The 25147-nt window shown below is 45.3% G+C and overlaps 1 protein-coding gene across 1 annotated transcript; it reads left to right on the top strand.

The window, feature by feature from the left end:
- The first annotated feature begins 7116 nt into the window (after positions 1-7116).
- Positions 7117-24310, top strand: LOC137357254 (stanniocalcin-1-like). The gene is made up of 4 exons (XM_068023452.1): positions 7117-7405; positions 12925-13067; positions 17274-17485; positions 20334-24310. Exons 1-4 carry the CDS (start codon positions 7261-7263, stop codon positions 20608-20610), a joined length of 777 nt encoding a protein of 258 aa, XP_067879553.1. The 5' UTR covers positions 7117-7260; the 3' UTR covers positions 20611-24310.
- The last annotated feature ends 837 nt before the right edge of the window (positions 24311-25147 follow it).

The raw sequence follows: 25147 nt of genomic DNA, 5'->3' as shown, positions 1-25147 counted from the left end.
CCCAAAGAGTTAAGTTTAGAGATACAGCACTGAAACAGGCCCTTCGGCCCACCGAGTCTGTGCCGACCATCAACCACCCATTTATACTAATCCCATATTCCTACCAGATCCCCACCTGTCCCGATATTTCCCTGCCACCTACCTATACTAGGGGCAATTTATAATGGCCAATTTACCTATCAACCTGCAAGTCTTTGGCATGTGGGAGGAAACCAGAGCACCCGGAGGAAACCCACGCAGACACAGGGAGAACTTGCAAACTCCACACAGGCAGTACCCAGAATTGAACCCGGGTCGCTAGAGCCGTGAGGCTGCGGTGCTAACCACTGCGCCACTGTGTAAATAGTCAAGAGTTAGATGTGGTAAAGATGAAGGCAACTGTCGAACAGAGATTTATCATTTCAACATTTCGAGGCAGAAGGAATTGCTCCTCGGGGTTACGCAGACTGGCAAAGGTTTGCTCCACTCTTCATTTCCTGCTTGTTGAGCAATGCTGAGAATAGAACGGAAGAGGGAACTGACTGCTGCAGTCCACTCACATGGCCAGCATCAGGCTCCCTGAGCCAAAACACTCGGCAAGGCTGTGCACAGAAAGTGATTTAGCAGAGGGAGATCCTGCTTGACTCCAAGCATTCCCCCCTGTCCCTGGTCCCAGCTATCAAGTCAAGAATAATGGACAACACCAACATTTACAGCATAAAGAATGAGAACAAGCACCCAGAAGAATATCGGGTCCAAGGCTGAGTGTTCCGCAGTGTGACAAAGAGCAGATTGCAAACAATCTGACAATGCTTGCAATTCTCAAGTCACTTTACGAGGCTGCCATTTATTAAACCCAACTGTTGTGCGCAGTAAAGATTTATGATGCATAAGAGCTGTTAAATGGGGAAGCATTTCCTCTTTGCTACCAATGTACAGGAATCTGTGATATTTATTACCCAACTACAAGTTAAAGCACCCTACACTGTAAAGATTCTTACTCACACACTTGGTGATTATAAAGCTCAATCTGAATTTCACGATCCTGAAATCTGCCAAGTCCTTGGAATTAAAAGGTCAGGGTGGAAGATATTGTTCATGATCTTGGCAGTTGAATGTCAACCACTGAGCACATTTATGGTCCAGTGTTGAAAAAAAGAACTTTCATTTCTCTAGCGCCTTTCACCATCTCAGGTCGCCCGATCAATTTTCCTGTCAACGATGCACTTCTTGAAGTGCAGTTACTGTTGTAATGCAGGAAACTCAGCAGCCCATTTGCACACAGCAAGATCCCACAAACACAAATGATTTGAGAGCCTGATGGTTAACCCAAGGAAGAGGGCTGGCAAGAACCCCAGGAGAAAGTTCCCCTTTTCTTCTTAAACCAGTGCCATGGGATAGCTGCAGCTTAAAGCAGATTCTGATCAACCATGCTGAGGCAACCAAACCAAAATCTCACAACCCTCCTGGCTCTTGGAAACTTTTCTGCAGTTGTTGTACAATTAGTAAGTTATTGTATTTGTCCTGGGCATGTGTGTGGCAATGCCAAGTTTGAGTTTATTGCCCACTGTCAGGTGGCCAGTGAAGAAATGCAGTCAGTGACTGGAGTCACGTATGGGCTAAACCATCAAGCGGTGGTACTTTCCCTTCCCTGAAGGACAAACCAAGAAATTATCAGCTCACTTTTTTCTTCACCTGGCACCAAATTACCAACTTCAATTTATTGACTTGAATTTCACAACGAGCCATGGTGGAATTTGGAGGCCTGACCTCTGGTGGCTGCTCCGAAGGCCACTATTCTACCATGTTGTGAAGGGGAGAGGGGATCAGGGAAAAGGGGCGGTGTCGGCTCCCTGCCAATGTGTCAGAATTTACATGAGACACGCAAAAGAATGCGTCAATATTTACAGGGGATTGACAGGAACTTGTGGATATCTTGCGTGGGATCATGTAGAAATTACAACACAGAATCAGGCCACGTCGGTCTTCAACAGACGCACAAAAATGATAGGCAGGAAGAGAGCAACAAGAGCTGCATAACATCTTGCCTCTTCCTACTTGTGAATGTAGTTTAAACACATGCCCTTTGAGTCCTCCCCAATCTGTCAAAAGATCTGCCACTAGGCACACAATCCAGCCCTTTCATTTCTCCTCCACATGAGCAGTGGCACTAATCTCTTATGTCAATCCCCTGTTTACTGAAGGGACCCAAGCACAGTCAAGTTTGAAAGATACCGCTGGAACGTTAATTATTTAATGTCAGGACAGAACTGCGAGTGTACAATACCACCCTGTGGCCTTTGAGAATTGGAATGCATTTTGTCAAGCATGAAACCCTACAGCCAACATCAGCTGCAAACGGCGGTGGGTACCGCGGACTGAGACAGCCCGAGGAGGCAGACCGGAAGGTGGGGGAGGGGGGGAGGGGAGGGGGTGCGGAGGCAGGGACAAAACACAAGACTGCAACAGAGTGAGATGTTACGTTCAGAAAGGGAAACTGAGATAGAAGAGGGGAGCAGGAAGGAGTCAGAAAGGGGGAAAAGACAATCTAGCTAGAAACAAAAAAAAAACACGTGTTCTTTTACTGTGCTCTACATTCCTTCATTTAGGACATATTGACTCACTGACTAAGATCTCCTCGATGCTCCATTCAAACTTGTGTTTAAGATGATTAAGGAACTTAATAAAGCAGACAGATAGAAATTATTTCCTCTGACGGGCGAGTCCAGAACAAGGGAGCAGAGCCTTAAAATTTGAGCCAGTCCATTCAGGGATGATTTAAGGAAGCACTTCTTCACAAAAAGGGTGGTGGAAATCTGGAACTTTCTTCCCAAAAAAAAAGCTATTGAGGCTGGAGGTCAATTGAAAAATTCAACACCGAGATTGATAAATTTTAGTTAGGGGAGGGTATTAACGAATATGGAACCAAGGTCGCAGACGAATTTTAAATACAGCTCAGCCATGATCTAATGGAATGGCAGGACAGGCTAGATGGGCTGAATGGCCTCACCATATTCCTATGTTTCAGGAAAAAACAGTCAAACAATATTAAAAGACACTCAAGGCTGAGAATAAGAACATCAGCAATGAAAGCTGTAATGTGCTGTGGTAATTTTCCCTGCAAACCTGTTCAGGAATTTGACAGCAGGACGACTCCTTACCTTGGCCACTTCCAGTGAATGCATATTGTAAAGAATGTGCCTGCAACTCAGCCAGAATCAACCGATAGAGGAAGCGTTTGCTCCGTCTTTATCAAGTCACTAGACCTGGCAAACAGGAAGGGCCTTCCCCAAGCCCCACTCCCTCCCCAGACAAACCCATGATTCCGTTTGAGCTGAGGGGCCCCGCAGTAACCTGAGGTAACAGACCACACCGACATTCCAAGGAGATCCTGGCAATGACATCCCCAACTCCCAGATCAGCCAAAAAAAATAAAAATCCATGGACTTCCCACTTCTGTCCTTCGGGAGGGCGATGATGGCCAAACCTCCGTAGCTTCCTGACTATCCAACCCAGTGCTGACAGCTTGGTGCAGGAGTCACAACGTCCTGAAGTCATCTCCACATGACCCAGATCAGAGGAAAGGCAGCTCAACCCGAGAGGCCAGCATTCCTGACTTGGCTTGAGAAAACACTCACCCAATGTGACCGTGCAACTAGTAAAGCTCTGGGGAATTCGGACACTCCCAAGAAAATAAATACGAGGGGGAAATGGTCCTTGATCCCCTCATGATCTCTGTCACTCCCAGCCGCACCCCCCCGCCCCCCCAACCCCCACACCCACAGCCCTACAACACTCAGATATTTGCACTTCTCCAATACTGGCCTCTTGTGCACCCTGATTTTAATTGCTCCACCACTTGTTGCCATGCCATCGGTTGTCTAGGCCCTAAGCTCTGAAACGATCTCCCTAAACCTCTCTCCTGCCTCCTTTTAAGATGCTCTTTAAACTTTCCTCTTCGACCAAGATTCCCCCAATATCTCCCTCTGTAGCTCATTGTCAAAGTTTATTCGATAATGATTGTGTGAAGTGCCTTGACGTTTTACTGTGTTGAAAGCGCTATATAAATGCAAGTTATTTTTGTTGTCGAAGGTATGAACGGATCTAAAATTATGAGTTGAGCTAACATTTCAGGCTTTTTGTGGTGCAGAGCTCCACACTTGTACCACCCGTTACCTGAAGAAGTATTCTCCAAATTTCTTTCCTCAATGGCCTGGCTTGGATTTGCAGGTTTGATCTGCTTCATGGGAGTGTTGAGAGACTGAGCTCTGTGTTGTTGCACTGCCAGAGTGCATTTCTACACACCCTCTACTGGTCTGCCTGGAGATCTAACGCTGGCTATTTATGGGCTGGATCCTCCTCCAGAACCCTGCCCAAAATGAGGTGGGGCAACAATGCATAATGAGGCAAATTACCCTGTCATTCATCCCATTGCAGTTTGTGGGAGCTTGCTGTGCAGACCTTGGCTGCTGCATTTCCTACAATACCACTGCGACTAAAGCTCAGAAGTGCTGCATTGGCTGTCAAGTGTTTTGGGACGTCTTTATCAAGTGTCTTGTGCTGGAAAGCACTGCAGAAATGCAGATCTTTGTCTGCTGCTGGGTTAAGAGGGTTTCCGATGTATACACCAGTTGGGGGAAGCTTGTTCTCGCTGTGTGAGTACTGTTCCAGGATCATTTTTGCAGGAGCTTCATGGGTGGCTGATATTTGTTTTTCTCACACCACCGCTAATTAAGTCACATCCTCGGGAATTACATGTTCCCGTGAAATGTTAGTGACATTAACTAAAAAAAAAAGGTAACGTCGCACTTTTGGGAAAAGATAGGAGTGTTGACATCCTGCACATTCATCTCACTGCACACACAAACACACCAACATTGATCAGCCGATTAGATATCCAATGGGAGCAAATTTCAAGAGTTCATTGAAGCACGATTTCTCATCAAACTGTGGGTGACAATTCACCAAATGAACGGTGTTCTCCATTTCAACAGACAGTGTGACACCAGTTTGAGGATGCTGCCTGGTACCATTTCACACCTGATGTTGCAGAACTTCAGCTGGTGCTAAATGAAATTTAACACATAGATTTTTAAACTGGGCTCCCTGGATCCTCAGGGCCGGGTGGGGGACTGCAAAAGGTCGACAAGATCAACACATGGTAGTGTTGCTTGAAATATTGGCACTCTATTTCTGTTGCTCTTCACCAAACAGTTTTTCTTTGGGTCCCTGACAATGGAGTGTGTCAACCTTTGTAGGGGGTCCCCAGGAGTGTGAGAGTATTGGTAGTGGGTCCCCAAGAGTGCATCATTGCTTGCAGAGAGTAACTGAGATTACTGGCTGTCATATTTCTGACATTACGACACTTCAAAAGTACTTCATTGGCTATAAAGGTCATTGGACAGACTGAGGTCATGAGAAGCACCATACAAATATAAATTCTTTATTTATTCATGGGACATGGGCGTCGCTGGCCAGGCCAGCATTTATTGCCCATCCCTAATTGCCCTTGAGAAGGTGGTGGTGAGCTGCCTTCTTGAACCGCTGCAGTCCATGTGGGGTAGGTACACCCGCAGTGCTGTTAGGAAGGGAGTTCCAGGATTTTGACCCAGCGACAGTGAAGGAACGGGGATATAGTTCCAAGTCAGGATGGTGTGTGACTTGGAAGGGAACTTGCAGGTGTTGGTGTTCCCATGCATCTTCTGCCCTTGTCCTTCTAGGTGGTAGTAGTCATGGGTTTGGAAGGTGCTGTCGAAGGAGCCTTGGTGCGTTGCTACAGTGCATCTTGTAGATGGTACACACTGCTGTCACTGTGCATCGGTGATGGAGGGAGTGAATGCTGCCCTGAGAAAGGCTTTCTTCTCCACTGTGCAACTGAGTGACTTGCGAGGCCACTTCAGATGGCAGTTTATGAGAGACTGGAGTCACATGCATGCTAGAGCCATCTAAGGATGGCAGTTTTCCCACCCGAAGGTGCATGAGTGAACCAGTTGGGAATTGGATGACAATCCAACAGCTTCACGGTCACTTTGACCAACAACCAGCTCTTGCAAACTGAATTCAAATTCTCAAAATGGACAGAGTGGGATTTGAACCCTTTTCTCTGAGCGACTATCCCAACAGCAGAGCCAGCACTCCACCGTATCACTAATATTGCCAGGAGTCACAAGGAGGCCATTCGGCCCACCGAGATTCTATGACTGTTGCTGTGAACCAATGGCCATCTGCAAGTTGGATTGGGACGGGGGGCAAGGTGAATATGTGCACTGGCTCCACACAAGTGCACTCCCTGATGATCGCAGCAGGAAAATAGAAATCCACAAGCACAAACACAATGCAGGTAAATCCATAACAAATAAGGCACTTTGACACAGCCACTTGCAAGCTTTCACACATCAGGGGGTGTGCAGTGGGATTTCATCAGTCTGCACAAATAGAGATTGTGTGTATCACAAACAACGGACCTCTGGGGAAACACCCCCTGCCGAGGGTTCAAATCTTAAGCTTAAATCAACATATCTCCCACAGCAAGAGTACAATCAGAGAATGACAGAGTGCGGAAGCTCATTCGGCCCATCTTGCCTCTGCTTGCCCAATTGGGCAAATTGTCTTCGGGCTTTTTTGTTTGGAGCAAAATTGCATCAGTTTCTCGACTGCAAAAAAAAATACCCTGTAGAATCTTATTGGGAGATCCGACATGATGGCTTGCAAACTGTGAGGTCGAATTATTTTACGTGAACACGGCCGCTTAGCATTTGGCGATGCGACTGCAGGAAATGGGTTAAACCAAATTGCCAAAACGTTGGATCTGTTGAAATCAGAGTGGGCTTGCGTGAAAATTTCGCGTGCAGCTCGAGTCAGCCGCTCAACTGCACCTGCATCGCGAAAGAAAGAAAGAAAAAAATCAATGAAACGCCTTGCAAAAACTTCCAAGCTGCACTGAAGAAGCCCCTTGTATCATTCTGAGTGCTGGAAATGTGCGCTTGCGTGTCTCAACTTTGGGACAATTATTCAGTGTGCGAAGTGGGGGAAGTCGGATCCTGAATGGACAGTTCCCGCAAGTTGCCTTTCATTGGCAGCTTGGATTCTGCTTACGATTTGACTGAGATCTTCCCCCGAGATAACACTTGTATAAATATGACTGTGCAGTCCAGAAAGTGACACACACACACATACACACCTCTCATTCTGCATGCACACTTGAGCTGGTGCGAGAGAGAGACTGCAGAAGAAGAAAAGGGGGAAAGCTGAGCGAACCCGATCAGCCCATCGTTTGCAGCAATGTTGCACAAGACAGTTTTCTTTGCCCTCCTGGTTTCCATTCAGCTGGGTGGTTGGTCGGCTGCCGATGAAATAGCTCCACCTGTTGAGGATAAGAATGACTCAGTGTCATCCAGGCGGACCAGGATTTCAGCGCAGAATTCAGGTAAATGTGTGTTGCCCATCAGTCTGCTGCAGCCCAAATCTCCCTCTTTTCCCCAGCCGGCGGAGGGGGGGGGGGGGGGCTGTGGGGAGGGGGGGTGGGGGGTAGATCCCGTCTTCCACTGTGCCTTCATGCCCCCACCTCCACTCACTTGACCTCCTGTGTGTGCAGGCATTGAAATGCAGTTTCCAACTCTGATTTTTTTTTTTAAAAAACGTGTTTCTTCACGCTTTGTTGAAGGATTGGCAGAACGGTGTACAGTTTCACATTTCAAGGCTGAAGTGGGCAGTCATGACCTGGGTCAGCTTGTGGCAAAGGACACTTTCGTTTCCAGTTGCTGCAAATACTGCTTATTTTTCAACTGAAACTTGTGTCCTTTCAGTGTCAAACTGCTTTGCACTGCCATTAAATGCAGTAGATGTTTGGACTGGGGTGATTTTTTTGTTTTAACTTGTACATAGGAGTAAGGTGGTGCAGGATTGGGAAAGGTGACTATCTACCAGGAGAGAAGGCTGCTTTGCATGTGGACTGTGTGTGTGTATGTGTATGTTTGTGTGTTGGGGCTGGTGGTCTGCACGAATTACCAAGGGTGAGCCGTCAGCTTGTACACACCAGACTGCAGCATTTTTTGTACCTTGCGTTCCGCAGTAACCAGGGTGTGTGTGTGTGTGCTCACTCCTAAAACTACTTAGTTGCCAAGGGAAACCAGGGTGAATCACACTCCAGACAAAGGAATTGGTAAGTTTTTTTTTTGAAAAATTTCAAAGCAATTTCAGAGTATCACTGCTGACGTTGTGACAGAATGTAAAGTTGAAGAAGTGAACTTGGTACAACTGATGCTGTGATTTAGAAATGACTTTAAGACTCTTTGTCCCTGTCACCAATATCACCTGATCCTTCTCTTTTTTTTAAAAAAGACAACCCTCCCCACCCCACCCCACCAAGGATCCACCATTGCAATCCTGGCGATAGACCTTGCTTTGCATTCAGTTGGGTTTGTTTTTGTCATTCTCGGTTCAGAAATCCACCAGATTGTTCTCAAAACCAAAAAAAAATTCAAGACATAGCTTCTGCGATTTCAGTTGTGCGAAAGAGGTACAGTCTGTTGTTTTTCTGCATTTTATATGGTACTGAGTGGCTGCTTTCAATATCACAATCACTGATGAATTGCAGTGTCTGAAAAATTACAACCACCCTTTCAATGCACTGCCCCAGTTCTGTGGCAGTGATCATCGACACCAGCGACTGGGTTGAATGTAGTCTGATACACCAAAGGTGCATTTCACTGATGTATTTCTCAATTGCAATAATTCATTTCGAAATGCTGATTTAACCTTTTCTTTGACAAGATATGAAACAACAAAAATGTGCCTTCCTTCATGTCTTGCAGTTTCACATTGGACAGAGGAATTTTGTTTTTCAGTGCTCTCATTAGGTTTTGAGTCAATCCTACTGATGGTGGTGCAGGAAATAAGAATGTACATTTCTAAGGGGTCTTATCACATCTTCAGAGACATCCCCAGGAGTTTCACATGTGACACGTTATTTGTGACGTGTGGTCACCATGATGTCAGTGACAGCTGTGGCTCAGTGAGCGGGCTCTCAAAAGGCTTCCGCATGTAATCTCAACTAAAACTCTATACTGAGGGATTACTGCACTGTCAGAGCCCTTGGTTTTCAGATGAGACATTAAACTGAGGTCCCGTCCGATCTCTAAGGTGGACTTTAAAGAACTCACGAGCATTATTCGAAGAAGAGCAGGGCAGATGTTATTAAGTTGCACCACCAAATACAGCTCAACTGCACATTTATCTCATTTACTGTTTGTGTTTGCCTGCCGTGTTTTCCCACATAACAATAGCCACAGAAACATACAAAATAGAAGCAGGAGTAGGCCATTCGGCCCTTCAAGCCTGCTCCGCGATTCATTATGATCATGACTGATCATCCAACTCAATAACCTGTTCCTGCTTTCGCCCCATACCATTTGATCCCTTTAAACTCAAGAGCTATATCGAACTCCTTCTTGAAAACATACAATGTTTTAGCCTCAACTGCTTTCTGTGGTAGCGAATTCTACATGCTCACCACACTCTGGATGAAGAAATCTCATCTCAGTCCTGAATGGTTTACCCCGTACCCTTAGACGATGACCCCTGGTTCTGGACTCCCCCACCATCGGGAACATCCTTCCTGCATCTACCCTGTCAAATCCTGTTAGAATTTTATAGGTTTCTATGAGATCCCCCCTCACTTTTCTGAACTCCAGCGAATATAATCCTAACCGACTCAATCTCTCCTCATACATCAGTCCCACCATCCCAGGAATCAGTCTGGTAAACCTTCACTGCACTCCTTCTATAGCAAGAACATCCTTCCTCAGATAAGGAGACCAAAACTGCACACAATATTCCAGGTGCGGCCTCACCAAGGCCGTGTATAATTGCAGCAAGACATCCCTGCTCCTGTACTAGAATCCTCTCGCTACGAAAGCCAACATACCATTTGCCTTTTTTATCGCCTGGTGCACCTGCATGCTTACCTTCAGCGACTGGTGTACGAGAACACCCAGGTCTCGCTGCATATTCCCCTCTCTCAGTTTATAGCCATTCAGATAATCTGCCTTCCTGTTTTTGCTACCAAAGTGGATAACCTCACATTTATCCACATGATCCTGCATCTGCCATGCATTAGCCCACTCACTCAACTTGTCCAAATCACCCTGAAGCCTCTCTGCATCCTGCTCACAACTCACCCTCCCACCCAGTTTTGTCTCATCTGCAAATTTAGAGATATTACATTTAGTTCCCTCATCGAAATCATTCATATATATTGTGAATAGCTGGGGTCCTAGCACCGATCCCTGCGGTACTCCACTAGTCACTGCCTGCCGTTCGGAAAAAGACCCATTTGTCCCTATTCTTTGTTTCCTGTCTGCCACACTTCCAAAGAACTTCAGTGGCTTTCGAGCACTTAGGAACATTTTGAGGTGGTAAAAGAAGTGACAGAAATGCAAGCTGTTCCTTTAACTGTATTGGCTGGAGCTCATTTGGATTCTGTGCTACATGGACAAAAGTGATTGAAAAGTGATGTGGTGAAAGTTAATATGAAATGTCAAAAGTAGTAACAAAAACCTGAATTATATTTCACATTCCATCATGGCTAGTTTTCCACTTGGGTGTTGCATAATATATACACTGGTCATGTCCTGTGGGCAGTAAGACTAAGTGTCATCTTTCTGTGATGGGTTCGAGGCTGCGGCATTTTTGAATGAGGGCAGGCAGATAGAATTCAGTCCCTATTTTAACATTGTACCTGTGCTGTCCTTATTCCTATATAAATTGCTCCGTGCACATTGATGATGCCAATTGCCTCTAAAAACCTATCACACTGTCATTCCTCCCTTGTGGTATGAGTGCTGCAGTGTTTCATAGAAACAAAGAAAATAGGAGTAGGCCATTCGGCCCTTCGAGCCTGCTTCCCCATTCATTATGATCATGGCTGATCATCCAACTCAGTAACCTGTTCCCGCTTTCGCCCCATACCCTTTGATCCCTTTCGCCCCAAGAGCTATATCTAACTCCTTCTTGAAAACATACAATGTTTTGGCCTCAACTGCTTTCTGTGGTATTGAATTCCACAGGTTCACCACTCCCTGGGTGAAGAAATGTCTCCTCATCTCAATCCTGAAAGGTTACCCCGTACCCTTAGACGATGACCCCTGGTTCGTGACTCCCCCACCATCGGGAACATCCTTCCTGCATCTACCCTGTCAAATCCTGTTAGAATTTTATCGGTTTCTATGAGATCCCCCCTCACTCTTCTGAACTCCAGCGAATATAATCCTAACCAACTCAATCTCTTCTCATACGTCAGTCCCACCATCCCAGGAATCAGTCTGGTAAACCTTTGCTGCACTCCCTCTATAGCAAGAACATCCTTCTTCAGATAAGGAGACCAAAACTGCTCCTCTGGCAGGTGGCAATAGCCTCACATAGGCTGTTTCCACACAAGGTGAACATTGTAATCTGAGAGAGTAGAAGCTGACAGGAACTGCATGTAGATGTAAGCTTATTAATATTTTCATAAATAACATTTCTAAAAGTGGTGTATCTCAAGTGCGATTCCTGTCTGGAACACCCTAACTATCACACGGAACGTCATACATCGAAGTATAAAGAAACTTGGAAAGAAATTTCCAAGAGCACAAAATACCAAAGCCAGAATGTCTGCGGTCTCTGAACAAAAATCTCCACGAGGTCACCCCGCCCTTACTTGACTTTGTCTTTCAACTTCCGATCCTTCAAGAGACACAGTTACACTTTTCATTCTCCACTTGACTTTGCAGAATGGGCTTGAGGGGGTGAAGTGGCCTCCTTTGATTTTTATTTTCATCTTGGAATATTCCTGTTCTTTAAACAGGACATGCCCTGGCTGAGGGTCAATGTTGCCATGCAATATTGGCTTGTTTTAGAACAAAAATGATACACTTCATGCATACCAGTGTCAGACATGCAGATATTTGTCCCACAAACGGGAATGGAAACTACCTTATTAACACAGGAGTCAGAATCTTTGACCTTAGTAATCACACTCATCAGAAAGTAAGAAAGCCAGGCACTTCATCCTGGGCTCTGACCTGCATCCTGAAGAACAACTGACCTCACCTAATGTTAGACTTTGTGGCCATAAAGGAACGTTGTTTTAATTCAGTTACAGAATACTACATTAGGTATTACATGGTGGAACATTTTTCTCCTTTATAAAACAACCTCATTGGTCCGCAGTTTTAAATTTACAAACAATTACAACTGTTCTCTGATTTCACAATTATGATGAGCTGCAGTTGACCATTTCGAGCAGTGGCCCTCAAGGGACAGGCCAGGTTAAAAGTTAAATATCTTAACCCAGCTCTATCCTCGAGCTTACCGATGATCAATGCTACAAGAGCTCTTAGTAGTTTCAAATAAGCACATCGAGACATACTTATTTCTCCTTCCCATACCTTTGTTCCATGTCCCAGATATCGTGAGAAACAGCCCTGCTCTGAGACTTCCCTCTATTACTGTGCCCACCAGCTCCCCTTCCTGCTCGGCTTCTGCTTAGCACATTCCAACAATGGCATCACCCAAAGATGCACCTCAGAAAGTGGTGAGTCGGGATAGGGGCAGGAGAGCCACGATATTGTTAAACTTCCATTGTAGTTGAAGGCGGTGGCAATAATTAACATAAACCTATCAGTACATGTACCTGTGACCCTGTAGCACAGTCGTCCCAATCGAACATCAAGTCCATCACTGGTGAGTCAAGGTTACCAATCCTCCTCTAGCATTGCTCTGCAGTCTCCGGGAATTGGAGGTCAATCTCCTGGACACTGCTGCGAGCAACCAAGGGAAGTGGTGTCCTAGAGCTTAATCGGAACGGCTGGAGACTCCCAGGAAAATTCTGGAGGCTTGGAAAACCTGCTGAGGTCTCTGGCAATCTTTCTGAGTTAACCTTCAGTATATTCTTTCTCCCTGCAGCGGAAATCATCCGGTGCCTGAACAATGCACTCCACGTGGGCTGTGGGGCGTTTGCATGTCTGGAGAATTCAACCTGTAACACTGACGGGATGTATGATATCTGCAGGTCCTTCCTATACAGTGCTGCTAGATTTGACACTCAGGTAGGGGATTAACTGACATGACTCTGTGCGCTGGGTAGAAGGGTCAGCCGTGGGTCACTTGTTAGCACTCTAACCTCGTGTCGGAAGGGTGTGGGTTCAAGTCCCACTCCAGAGAGTTGAGAAAAAAAAAATTCAAGGCTGGCACTATTTTGAAGAAAGCACAGGGGAGTTCTCCCTGGTTTCCTTGCCGATATTCATCCCTCAATCAACGTTGCTCAAAAGCAGATTATCTGCTCATTATCACATTGCTGTTTGTGGGATCTTGCTGTGTGCAAATTGGCTGCTGTGTTTCCCACATTACAACAGGGACTACACTCAAAAGTACTTCCTCGGCCTTGAGGCAATTTGAGACAAAAGGCACTAAATAAATGCAAGTCTTTTTCTGCTTCAGCACCTGAGTGTTGACCAGTATCTGAGTTAAGTGCTGAAAGGAGAATCTGGCAGGTGGGATTTGGTGCCCCCTTGCAACTCGTCCATTGAGCGGGTTCCATTGCCAGGGGTTCCATCCTCTCTCTCAGATTTTTCCCTCTCTCCTCTGCTCAGATAATGATCAACTCCCAGGCAGTGAAGGCAAAGCCCACTCCTTTTTCTACCAGCAAGAGAAGTGTTTGAAGATCAACATTCTCAATGTAAATCAGAGGTCTGTTTGATGAATTCTATTAATCTGCAACCACTTGCTGTAACGTAAATGAAACTGAAAGCTCCAATTAAAAAGGGTGCTGTAGGATCATGTCCGAGATTTCTCCTATCTTGAAGTCACAGCGTAAGCCAAGACATGTCTGAAGGAAAGCAATGCAGATGGCATTTGGGGCTGAGGAGGGGAATTAATCAGAGAAATGAGAAGCAAGAAAAACTTGCATTTATGTGGCACTCTTCATGATCTCTGGATGTCTCAAAGCACTTTACTGCCAGTGAAGTACTTTTGAAGTGTTGTCACTGATATGGTAATTCTTTGATGACCTGGACGAGCCCAACCCAAGCAAAAAGAGTTACAAATGACACTGATGAAGGACTGTCCTCTTGATTCAATGTGCCTGCTGCACGAGGACTAAAAGATCGGGAGAAGAAAAATCAAAAGTGAAGAAAAAAAAACTGTACAGTAAAACTTTACTGCAATGCCAATCCTTCAGACCTAATGCAGGATGTTCCAAACCAGTTAGCCTTTGAATTCGCTGCTGAGGACTCAGCTAAGATCATCAGTGTCCTCTCCAGGTTCGATTGCTTAGTTTTCATCCCTTGGTAATTAAAAGTACAATTTTCTGAAGCATCATTGCATTATCAATGAATCACTAAGTGTGCGCTGTCAACAGCTAAGGCTGTATTTGTTCAAGATTCCAAGCCATAAACCTGTACATGCTCCTCAGTTTAGTTACATCTCCTAATTACAGCAGGAAGGGAAGGTACTGAAGCACCAGAGAAGCTTAAAACCAAAAAGTTTAGCTTGCCGAGGAGGCTTCTAAGTATGTAGAGAAGATTGTTGTATAAACGAGGAAAGCAGATCGACTTCAAGTCAGAACCGTAATGTCGGATGCAATGGTCTTTGGTCTGCCCAATGAAGAGGCTGTCTTCTTCATTTTCATGTTACTGTTTGTCCTTTCTTAAAGAACTGCAATTGAGACCCATTATCCCATTGGTTGCGACGAGTGAATAGCCTGGTACAATATCTTGACACAAAACTGTTGCAGTTTCACTTGGGTCTTCCATTTCAGTCCATAGTACTCACAGACCATTGAGCCCAGCCACGAGATGTCAGTGTTATTGCTTCATGTGAGTCTCCTCCCTCCTTGCTTCATCTAACCCTATTAGTATGTCTTTCTATTCCTTTCTCCCATCACCCATCGATCGAGCTTTCTCTTAAATGCATGCATTTCATTCACCTCAACCACTCCCTGCAGTAGCGAGTTCCACATTCTCACCACTCTCTGGGTAAAGAAGTTTCTCCTGAATTCCCGATTGGATTTATGACTGAGTATCTTCTATTTATAGCCCCTAGTTTTGGACTCTGCACAACTGCAAACATTTCTCTACACCTGCCCTATCGCACCCCTTTGTAATTTTCAAGACCATCGCTTCTCAGCCCTTTTGCAGAGAAAAGAACCTCAGCCTCTTGCATCTTTCCTGATGGTTAATTCTTCCTACTTTGAGTCTTATAAATGTAGACTCGGCTGTTTGTGAGTAGTACCACAAGAGGATGAACTAGTTCACGAACTGTGTCGTGAAGATTTGGGTCACTGAGACACGAGACTTGGAAGTGATGGAAGTGAGGTACAGAATAACAAGCTAACCCCAGAGAGTTAAAGCTGGCGAGGAAAGTCAGAGAAATCTGGACTTTGCAGCGCAAAGAGAAAATGGAATGCATGATATTATATATTAGAAATACAACATATAATATTGGGGGAACAGTAACATTGTGGTCATGTCACTGGACTGGTAATCCAGAGGCCTGGACTCATGCTGCAAAGTTAAGAGTTCAAATCCCATTATCAATTAATTCATAAATCTGGAATAAAATGCTGGTCTCATTAATAATCATGAAATTACCAGATCATAAAAAACCCATTCAGTTCACAGACGTCCTTCCGGGGAGGAAATCTGCCTATTTGTGACTCAAAACCCATAGCAACATGCTCGACTCTTCACTGCCCTCTGAAATGACTTAGCAAGCCCATCAAGTGTAGGTGGTTCACCATCACCTGCTCAAGGGCAATAAGGGATGGGCAATAAATGATGCCCGAGCCAGTGATGCTCACCTCCCAAGAACGAATGAAAAAAGATAGCTCATGACTTAGAAAAGGCAAATCCAGAGCACCAAGAAAAAACAAGAGCAGAGGAAAAAAGGGGACACAGGTTCAAATCAGCAGGACAAATTTCAGACTTCCTTAGCATGTTCTTCTTTGGCCATTGATTAACCATTGGATGCTCCAACAGTTTTCCATTCATGAAACAAGAAAATATCATCTTCACCGTGGATCAGCCGCGAACTGAGAAAATTGTGCCAGGGAAAGCAATGTTCAATTTGGACCTCAAATTAGGGTGATGTGCAGCCCCTCCCAACTCAAGCATGGTGTACTTGGCATGTGCTTGGTGCTACCATGAGGTGTACCTGCAGGTATATGTAGATCAATATACAATCCTACACTTCTAACCATTGTAAAATCTCAAAGATTCGAAGTCACCTTGAGAACACACTTGCACCAAGTCAGCACTACTCAAGTAAGTGACATCAAGACAGCTGGAAATCCAGAACCTGAACTGATATTGGGGTGAACGTTAGTCAGCTCAGAATGGGGGCCATTGTAGGAAGAAAGAAAACAGTTGAGTGGCCTGTATGCTTTTCAGGGCAAGTCATTTTTGCATAAGTTCTGAAGTTGTCACAAGGCAGGTGGTCGGCACAGACCAGAAGTCTTATGTATCCAACTGGTAAGAATGAGGCAGAGAGAATGAAGAGTCTGGAGAAAATTGGGGTGACGTGCCTCAGCACTGGAGCATCTTCCTGATGAAGCCCCCGAGATTCATTGAAACTCTACTCTTTTTGTTTTCGTTCAATTATTGGATGTGTGCAGCAGCATTTATTCCGAATTCCTAAATGCATTTCAGAAGGTGGTGAGCAGCCTTCTTAAAATGCTACAGTCCATCGGAGCAGTTTTTGATACAGCTGAGTGGCTTGCTCGGCCATTTCAGAGGGCAGTTAAGGGTCAACTACATTGTTGGGGGTCTGGAGTCACATGTGGACCAGACCGGGTAAGAACAGCAGGCATCCTTCCCTAAGGGACACTGGTGAACCAGTTGGGTTTATTGCAGTCCAGTTGTTGCATCGTCAACATGACTGATACGAGCTTTTTGTTCCAGATTTATTTAACGTACTGAATCTAAATTCCCCAGCTGCTGTGGTGGGATTTGAACTCATGTCTGCAGATCATGAGTTCAGGCCCTGAGATTACGAGTTCACCCACAGCACCACGATGCTGCTGTACTGTGATCCGGACTCTGTCTAGAGTGCGGAAGTTAGTTCAAAGAGTTTGGACCATGACATTAGGTGAAGCAAAGAGAGGAAGGAACTTGGGACATAAATACACTGCCAGTGCTGAAGCTTTTGATTTGAATTTTTCTGGAAATGTTGCCAATTGATTCTTTTTGTAGTTCTTTCCAAGACAAACTTTGGCTGTTGCACAAAGTTTCAGGACTGATGAGTGTTTTGTGCCATAGGGAAAAGCATTTGTCAAGGACAGTTTGAAGTGCATCGTTAATGGGATCACTTCCAAGGCCTTCTTCACCATTCGTAGATGTTCTGCTTTTCAAAAAATGATCGCAGACATTCAGGAGGAATGTTACAGGAAACTGGACATCTGCACAATGGCAAAACGCAACACCGCAGCAATAACAGAAGTCATTCAGCTCCCCGCACATTTCAAAAACAGGTATGTTACCACGTCCTGGACGTCTTTGGGTATCAGAAGTCGGTCTGTAGAACAGGCTTCACGGGGGATTGATTCATTCCAATGCAAAGTAGATAAATTTCTTACAACATCTTGGGACCCAGTATATGAGTCATTTGAGACATGACATGTTGTGCGTGCTTGGAAGGAACAGGGGACTTTGGACCCAAAGCTCTCCACCACTGGGAGATTCCCTCACCTCATGTCTGGGTTTTGTTCCAGACTCACTGATAGAGATTGATGCTGACGATCATTTTATCATGCAACTGTAAGTGTGGTGGAAACTGAACGACGTGGACCCTGGTCTTTTATGTCCAGTACTTGCTATGACTGAAACAAAAATATAATTTGACTGGTTTACTGCATCAGGTAGTGGCCTGGATATTTTCTGTGTCACATTCTAGCTGTGAGCATTGTAACTGTAAATATCTGTCCCACTTTTATATGAAATGGCCCTGCCAGTCATCACTGCATTGTGAAAGCAGTTCTCCAGCAGCATCATCTTTTGACTCATCTCAGAGCTCTGCTGACTGTTCTGCAGACCTCTTTCATAACATAAGGGCTTGAACCCTGGTACAGTATTTTAGACAGTCCATTGGCGGCATGGATGTCGAGGTTGACCCTCCAGTGCAGTCCTGAGGGAGTGCTGCACTGTCGGAGGTGCCGTCATTCAGATGTGAGACGCCAAGGCTGTGCCTGCCCTTTCAGGAAGGAAAAGATCCCAGGGCACTATCTGAAGAAGAGGGTTGGGGAGGGGGGGGGGGGTGGGGGGGAGCAGAGTTATCCCTAGTGCTCTTTTTTTTTTAGAACATTACAGCGCAGTACAGGCCCTTCGGCCCTCGATGTTGCGCCGACCTGTGAAACCATCTGACCTACACTATTCCATTTTCATCCATATGTCTATCCAATGACCACTTAAATGCCCTTAAAGTTGACGAGTCTACTACTGCTGCAGGCAGGGCGTTCCACGCCCTTACTACTCTCTGAGTAAAGAAACTACCTCTCACATCTGTCCTATATCTATCACCCCTCAACTTAAAGCTATGTCCCCTCGTGTTTGCCATCACCATCCGAGGAAAAAGACTCTCACTATCCACCCTATCTAACCCTCTGATTATCTTATATGTCTCTATTAAGTCACCTCTCCTCCTCCTTCTCTCCAATGAAAACAACCTCAAGTCCCTCAGCCTTTCCTCGTAAGACCTTCCCTCCATACCAGGCAACATCCTAGTAAATCTCCTCTGCACCCTTTCCATAGCTTCCACATCCTTCCTATAATGCGGTGACCAGAACTGCACGCAATACTCCAGGTGCGGTCTCACCAGAGTTTTGTACAGCTGCAGCATGACCTCGTGGCTCCGAAACTCGATCCCCATACTAATAAAAGCTAACACACCATATGCCTTCTTAACAGCCCTATCAACCTGGGTAGCAACCTTCAGGGATTTATGCACCTGGACACCAAGATCTCTCTGTTCATCTTTATCCCTCAATCAACATCACAAAAACAGATTATCTGGTCATTATCACAGTGCCGTGTGTGGGAGCTTGCTGTGTGCAAATTGGCTCCCATGTTTCCTACATTTCTACAGTGACTGCATTTCAAAAGTCGTTCATTGGCTGCAAAGTGCTTTGGAAGAGTTTGAGGTCATGAAATGCACTCGATTTGGTTTAGTACTGCAGCTGTGTAATGGTTTCCAGGTTGAGGGCACCTTTGGTGAATTGCATGATTGGCTCAAGTGACTTTTGATGGCATTTCCACCATGGAGGGACCCTCCCACCTTCCGTTCCCCCGAACACCATTGGCAATTTCTGGAAGTGATCAGGCTACTAAACTGGCACCTGGCAATGACCAGGCAGCACCTTCTCAAGTCATTATGATAATGGTAATGCCTGACCTGACTGAATTGAGAGATAGGTGATCATATTCCAGTAAGAATGGGCTGTCCAAAACTCACGCCAAGCGTTTACTGCTCCAGTTTGCTGCATCTGTCTTTATGATTCTCCGATACAAGACTTGGATGGCAGTCATGTTGAGTTGGCCTCAAGCTAAGATGACCAAACTACTGACAGTCATGCCATTCTATGAGCTCCGGTAGTCAGTCACAGCTGTGGAAAGGGATTTGCAATGCAGCCAATGAAAGTTAAGTAATCACGACAGCATTTATGACTGCAGGCTGCCTTTAATTTTTAGACAAAGAAATCCATTTCCACATACAGTTTGACTCAGTGATCGCACACTTGCCACGGCAGTCACAGGGTCTTGCACTCAAGTCCCACTCCAGGACTTCAGCAGGCCATCTAGGTGATGCTGCAATGCAGTACTGAGGGAGTGCTACATTGCTGGCGGGGCCACCCTTTGGCTGAAAAGGTTAAGCCAAGCCCCTGCTTCCCTGTTCAGCTAGACATCAGGTCCGCACCGCATTATATGTTAAAGCCAGTATCCTGGTCAACAATTATCCATCAACCAACGGCACAAAACACATTTCCTGGTCATTAAACCCAAGGTTGTTTGTGGGATCTTGCTGTGCATTTCCTCGTGACTACCCTTTGCGAGTAAGTCTTTGGCTGTGCAGCACTTTGGGACATCCCAAGAACATGAAGAGCTCTCTGCGGATGCAAGGTTTTCCTGCAAACACTCAAAGACTTTTAATTGACCATAACTTCTCTTGAAAATTGAGACGCCTTCGAAAAGAATCAAGACCCGTTTTCTGGTGTTGAATTTGAAAGACGGGCTTTGTATTGAGCATTGCTGTGATACTAACTGGTTTTGAATTCCCCTTTTTAAATGCCATTAAATTTCTCTCTCCATTTGTGTCATTGCCTCCAGGTATTACAACAAGCTACTGAGGAGCCTTCTTGAATGTGACGAGGAGACAGTGGGCAGCATAAGGGAGAATATGATGGCAGGTTTGGGCTCGCACTTTTCAGGCTTCGTTCACCTGCTCCAAAGTGACCGCTGCTTGTCATCACCACAGAGGGCGGGCTTTAATAGCCGGCCATCCAGCGAACACCAAAAACTGCGTGCCTTCTTCCGCAATCTGAATGGCAACGAGGGACCCACCCGTCAGGGCTCAAAGCTGACATCGCATGAGAATGAGTCATAATAGGGGTGGGGCCCAAGAGGACGCCTGTACCTGTCTGCAGAACCAAGGTGTTCCCAGTGTGATCCTCCAAACTGGTACTGTTCATGTTAATGGTGGTTAATAGGGAGCAACTGTCCAACTGCAACTTTGGCAGAAAGCTAACTGACAAACAGTAAACATCGAAGCTCAAGCTCAGTAACCTGGTAACGAATAGCCAAATGTCCGAGTATCATTTCTTTAGAGAACACATTCCAAATCAGACTTGGCTTGAATTTAGTCCGGGTCAAGTATCTCGCAAGGCCACCTAATTCCCTTCACATTTTTCCCTGACAGTATCAGCCCTTTGTGGGAGCAGAAGGTGTGTGGTTGTTGCACAAATCCAGCAACCCACTGAACATGGATGTGAGCAGGTTTATTGTGAACAGGTTAATGTCTCTGCTTGAAGTGTCAGGTGGAGGACTCAATTCCCAATAGCACCAACACTCAGTTCTCAACTGCCTTGAGGCTCCTGCTGGACCTGGCAGATCAATGATCGGGACATTTAGGGTTAGGGTCTCTCCCTGCTTGGGGGCTGATCTTACCAGTGAGATGGGTGGCTTCATTCCATGAGACTGGTGGAGACAGTCACTCACTCACTCACACACACACACACACATACGAGAATTCAGGCTCCTATTATCTCCAGGATACTAAATAAAAACCCGACTGAAAGTCAAACTTTCTTTGGAGATTGAGCAGCACAAAGTAGTCGAATGTTGTCCTTTTCTCTTCGAGGTTTCAGTTCAGGCTAACAAATTTTAAAATTCTCCCCTTGTTGCAGACTGCAAGGATGTTGTCTTCATCCAGTTTATCGAATCTTCAAGCACACAAGGAGGCTCTTCAGCCCATCGTACCTGTGCTAGCACTTTGAAAGAGCTATCCAATGACCCCCAATCACCCACTTTTTCCCCGACAGCTCTGCAAATTTTTCCCATTTCAAGTAGATTACATATATCCAATTCCCTTTTGAAAATTACTGTCGAATCTGCATCCAACGCCCTGTCAGACAGTGCATTCCAGAATCCCAATCCCTCACAGGCAAGAAGACTGGAAGCATAACGCGGGAGGCTGTCCTTCGACTCAATGTTCAGGCACATTGTAAGCCACGGGTAAAAGGAGCTTAATTCCCCATCTAATACCCTGTATAATATCCTGCATCAAAGCCAGTGAAATTCTACACCTTGGTATGTAACATTGTTAACAAACTAAACAACTTGGCAAAGAGGACAAAGAAACAGTCAAATGCTGCTTATTCTAAGGAATCCCTTGACCCAACGACATCTCCTTGTAGTTGCAGGTTCTGGATCAGGCCCAGTGCCATCACCAACACCCTCGTGTTAACAAACAGCAAAGATCACCCTTCCAAATCAAATAATTCTTTGTTTTGAATTCCACACCAAGCATTTTAAATTGATCTATTTTCCAGCAGAAGGTTGAGGGCTGATCTAACTGAGGTGATTAAGACCAGGAAGGGATTTGATACGGTGCATCAGGAAATACTGTGTCCTCCGGTGGGGGGAATCCTTAATAAGGGGGGCATAAACTTAATAAAATGAACAGGCCTGTCCCTGATCAACTGATTGCACAGAGATAGTCACTGTAGCAATCGGAAATGTATCACCGCACAACAAACCTAACACAGATAGGATTGCAGGTGGTGCTTACAACCATCCCCTCAGCACAAACTTCACAGACATTTTAGGGTGAAAAAATGAGTTGATTACAGGCATAAAAAAAGAAGTCTTGGAAGTATTTGTGTGCAGTGAACTTACTTTAAGCCCAAGCGAGAGTAACAATGTTATTTCAACTCCGCAACAACTCTGTTGCTTCAAATACTTTGCACCCATCCCTCTTTTCACATCAATCCAATGTCTCGCAGCCCAGGAGACGGATAGTTAAGCTTTTGCTGAGGCTATGCTGACGCTGCTGATTAACCAGTTCCTTAGGAAATGTGCAAGAGAAATCCCATAACATCTTGGTGGAGTCTGGGGACATCTCGGGGGCTAAATGTTTGACCCTGTTCACCCTCTAACTGCCCTGCCACACGTCTGCATGGTGGAGAGAGAGAGAGACAAATAACACTTCATTAGGGAATAAAAATGCTGGAACATAGCAACGGGAGGAGGTCACTTAACCCTTCGAGCCTGTTTCACCATTCAGTCAGATCTGCAATCTAACTCCATCTACCTGCCTCTACTCCCTTCATACCTTTGATAGAATTTTTGTGAACCAATCCCACCTCCTACCTTTTGAAATTGGAAAGTCACTTGAAGGGGCTGCGAGGGGCGAGCGGGGAAGTGAGACTTGACTGAATAGTTCCATTGAAAAGCTGGTATGGGCTTGATGGGTCAAATGGCCTCCTTCTGTGCCACAAATGACTTTATGACTCTTAAGTGTTTGCTAATTTCACTCCTTGAAGATCTCAACTTTAGTCCGTGCTCCCGAATCGCAGACTCCCCAACCAGTGGAAATAACCTCTCTGTGTATACCCCATCTGTTCCCCGTAATATCGTGAAAATCTCGATCAAATCAGCCCTGAGCCTGCTAAGTTCCAGGGAACAAAAGCCCAGCTTGTGTAACATTCTGGTAAATAAATGCTGCACTCCTCCCAAGACCAGTAAATCCTTTCCGAAGGTGGAGTGTCCAGAACTTGTCACAGTACTCCAGGGAAACTTCCTCAGTCCTTCAAGTGTCCACATTGTGGGAAGAAAGGTCCAACAAAACACTTAAACAACTCTTTTACATCACCCTGACAAAAGCTAAGTTACAAATAGACATGTGGCAATGAGGGTGTGAATATCAGACTTGAAAACCTTCCAGTTTCCCAAAGAAAAGCTTCAAGGAAAATAATAGCTCAAACTAATATTTTCTTGGGACGGGAGCCTTCCCTGTTTACAGTACCGTCTGTGCTGATCCTTGTTTTAAAAAAAAAACATACATTTCTTTGAAGGTGTGTCGCAGTTGCTCCTGTAAACTGGCCAATAATATGACGAATGCCAGGGACCAGTGAGGGGCCATCCATGATCTTCTAGCTGTTTTCATCAAGTGTTTGAAATACTCTGAAAATTGCTCCCCCGCCACCACCTGTCCAAGCCCCAGCAAAAACACTGCTCCTGATGGTTAAGGAGGGTGTTAGACAACCCCAAAAACCTCCTCAATGGCCCATTCAGCTCCTATGCTGTTTGTGGGATCGTACTGTGTAAAAGATCGGCCAACCCAATAACAGCTGCTGTGCTTCAAAGCAACTAATCATACACTAGGTATTTGAACAGACCCAATAAGGTGCTTGATAAATGCAGGAATCTTGTTTTTGATAATTTTTTGCACATTGGAAAGGGGTCTAACAGAAAATCACTCCCCCGCCCAAGTACCAAGATGAGAATCATGGATGGTCCCTAACTCACTGAGACACCAAATTGTCAGGTGGAGTCCAAACACATTTCCAGAATTATATGTTATTTATTTTTAATTCCATTCATGTTCATTGAGTGGTCCTTTTTTTTTTTCTCTTGTGCCTTGATTCTCGATGCATCAGCTGCACGATTTCCAACTGTGGGTCAGTGTTTGCACTCAAGGCTTCCTGAATGTTGTCCGTTTTGTAACTACATGTTTGTAACTTAAGCTTTTAAAGTTATAATTACATTCATGAATATGGCAAATAAATTTGTGGTGGATAATCACATGCTTCTGGTTCAGTGCCTTTCTTACACACAGATTAAAGGAATTTAGCAATTCCTGGAGTTCAAAGTCCATCCAGTCTACAGTCTCCTCAGCATCTCCCACCTTCCCCTTGCATCAAATCCCATCATTCTGGAGACTCAGGGATTGCGAGCTAAATAGAAGACCAAGGTCTGTCTAGTTTGCCTTCTACCATCCTGGTAGTTGCACGATACATTGAGAATGGAGTAAATGGCAGAACCCTTAGGAGTATTGACAGGCAGAGAGATCTGGGCGTACAGGTCCACAGGTCACTGAAAGTGGCAACACCTGGTGGATGAGGTAGTCAAGAAGGCATACGGCATGCTTGCCTTCATCGGTCGGGGCATAGAGTATAAAAATTGGCAAGTCATGCTGCAGCTGTACAGAACCTTAGTTCGGCCACACTTAGAATATTACATGCAATTCTGGTCACCACACTACCAGAAGGACGTGGAGGCTTTGGAGAGGGTACAGAGGAGGTTTACCAGGATGTTGCCTGGTCTGGAGGGCATTAGCTATGAGGAGAGGTTGGAAAAACTCGGATTGTTTTCACTGGAACGACGGAGGTGGAGGGGCGATATGATAGAGGTTTACAAAGTTATGAGCGGCATGGACAGAGTGGATAGTCAGAAACTTTTTCCCAGGGTGGAAGAGTCAGTTACTAGGGGACATAGGTTTAAGGTGCGAGGGGCAAAGTTTAGAGGGGATGTGCGAGGCAAGTTCTTTACACAGAGGGTGGCGAGTGCCTGGAACTTGCTGCCGGGGGAGGTGGTGGAAGCAGATACGATAGCGACGTTTAAGAGACATCTTGACAAATACA

This window comes from Heterodontus francisci, chromosome 47 (assembly GCF_036365525.1).
Source record: "Heterodontus francisci isolate sHetFra1 chromosome 47, sHetFra1.hap1, whole genome shotgun sequence".
Classification (NCBI taxonomy): Eukaryota; Metazoa; Chordata; class Chondrichthyes; order Heterodontiformes; family Heterodontidae; genus Heterodontus; species Heterodontus francisci.
This window is presented reverse-complemented; position numbering and strand designations above follow the sequence as displayed.

Coding starts and splice junctions, on each gene's coding strand:
- LOC137357254 (XM_068023452.1), top strand. CDS start 7,261: ATGTTGCACAAGACAGTTTTCTTTGCCCTCCTGGTTTCCATTCAGCTG. Junction 7,406..12,924: donor GATTTCAGCGCAGAATTCAG/GTAAATGTGTGT, acceptor TTCTCCCTGCAG/CGGAAATCATCCGGTGCCTG. Junction 13,068..17,273: donor CTGCTAGATTTGACACTCAG/GTAGGGGATTAA, acceptor TTTGTGCCATAG/GGAAAAGCATTTGTCAAGGA.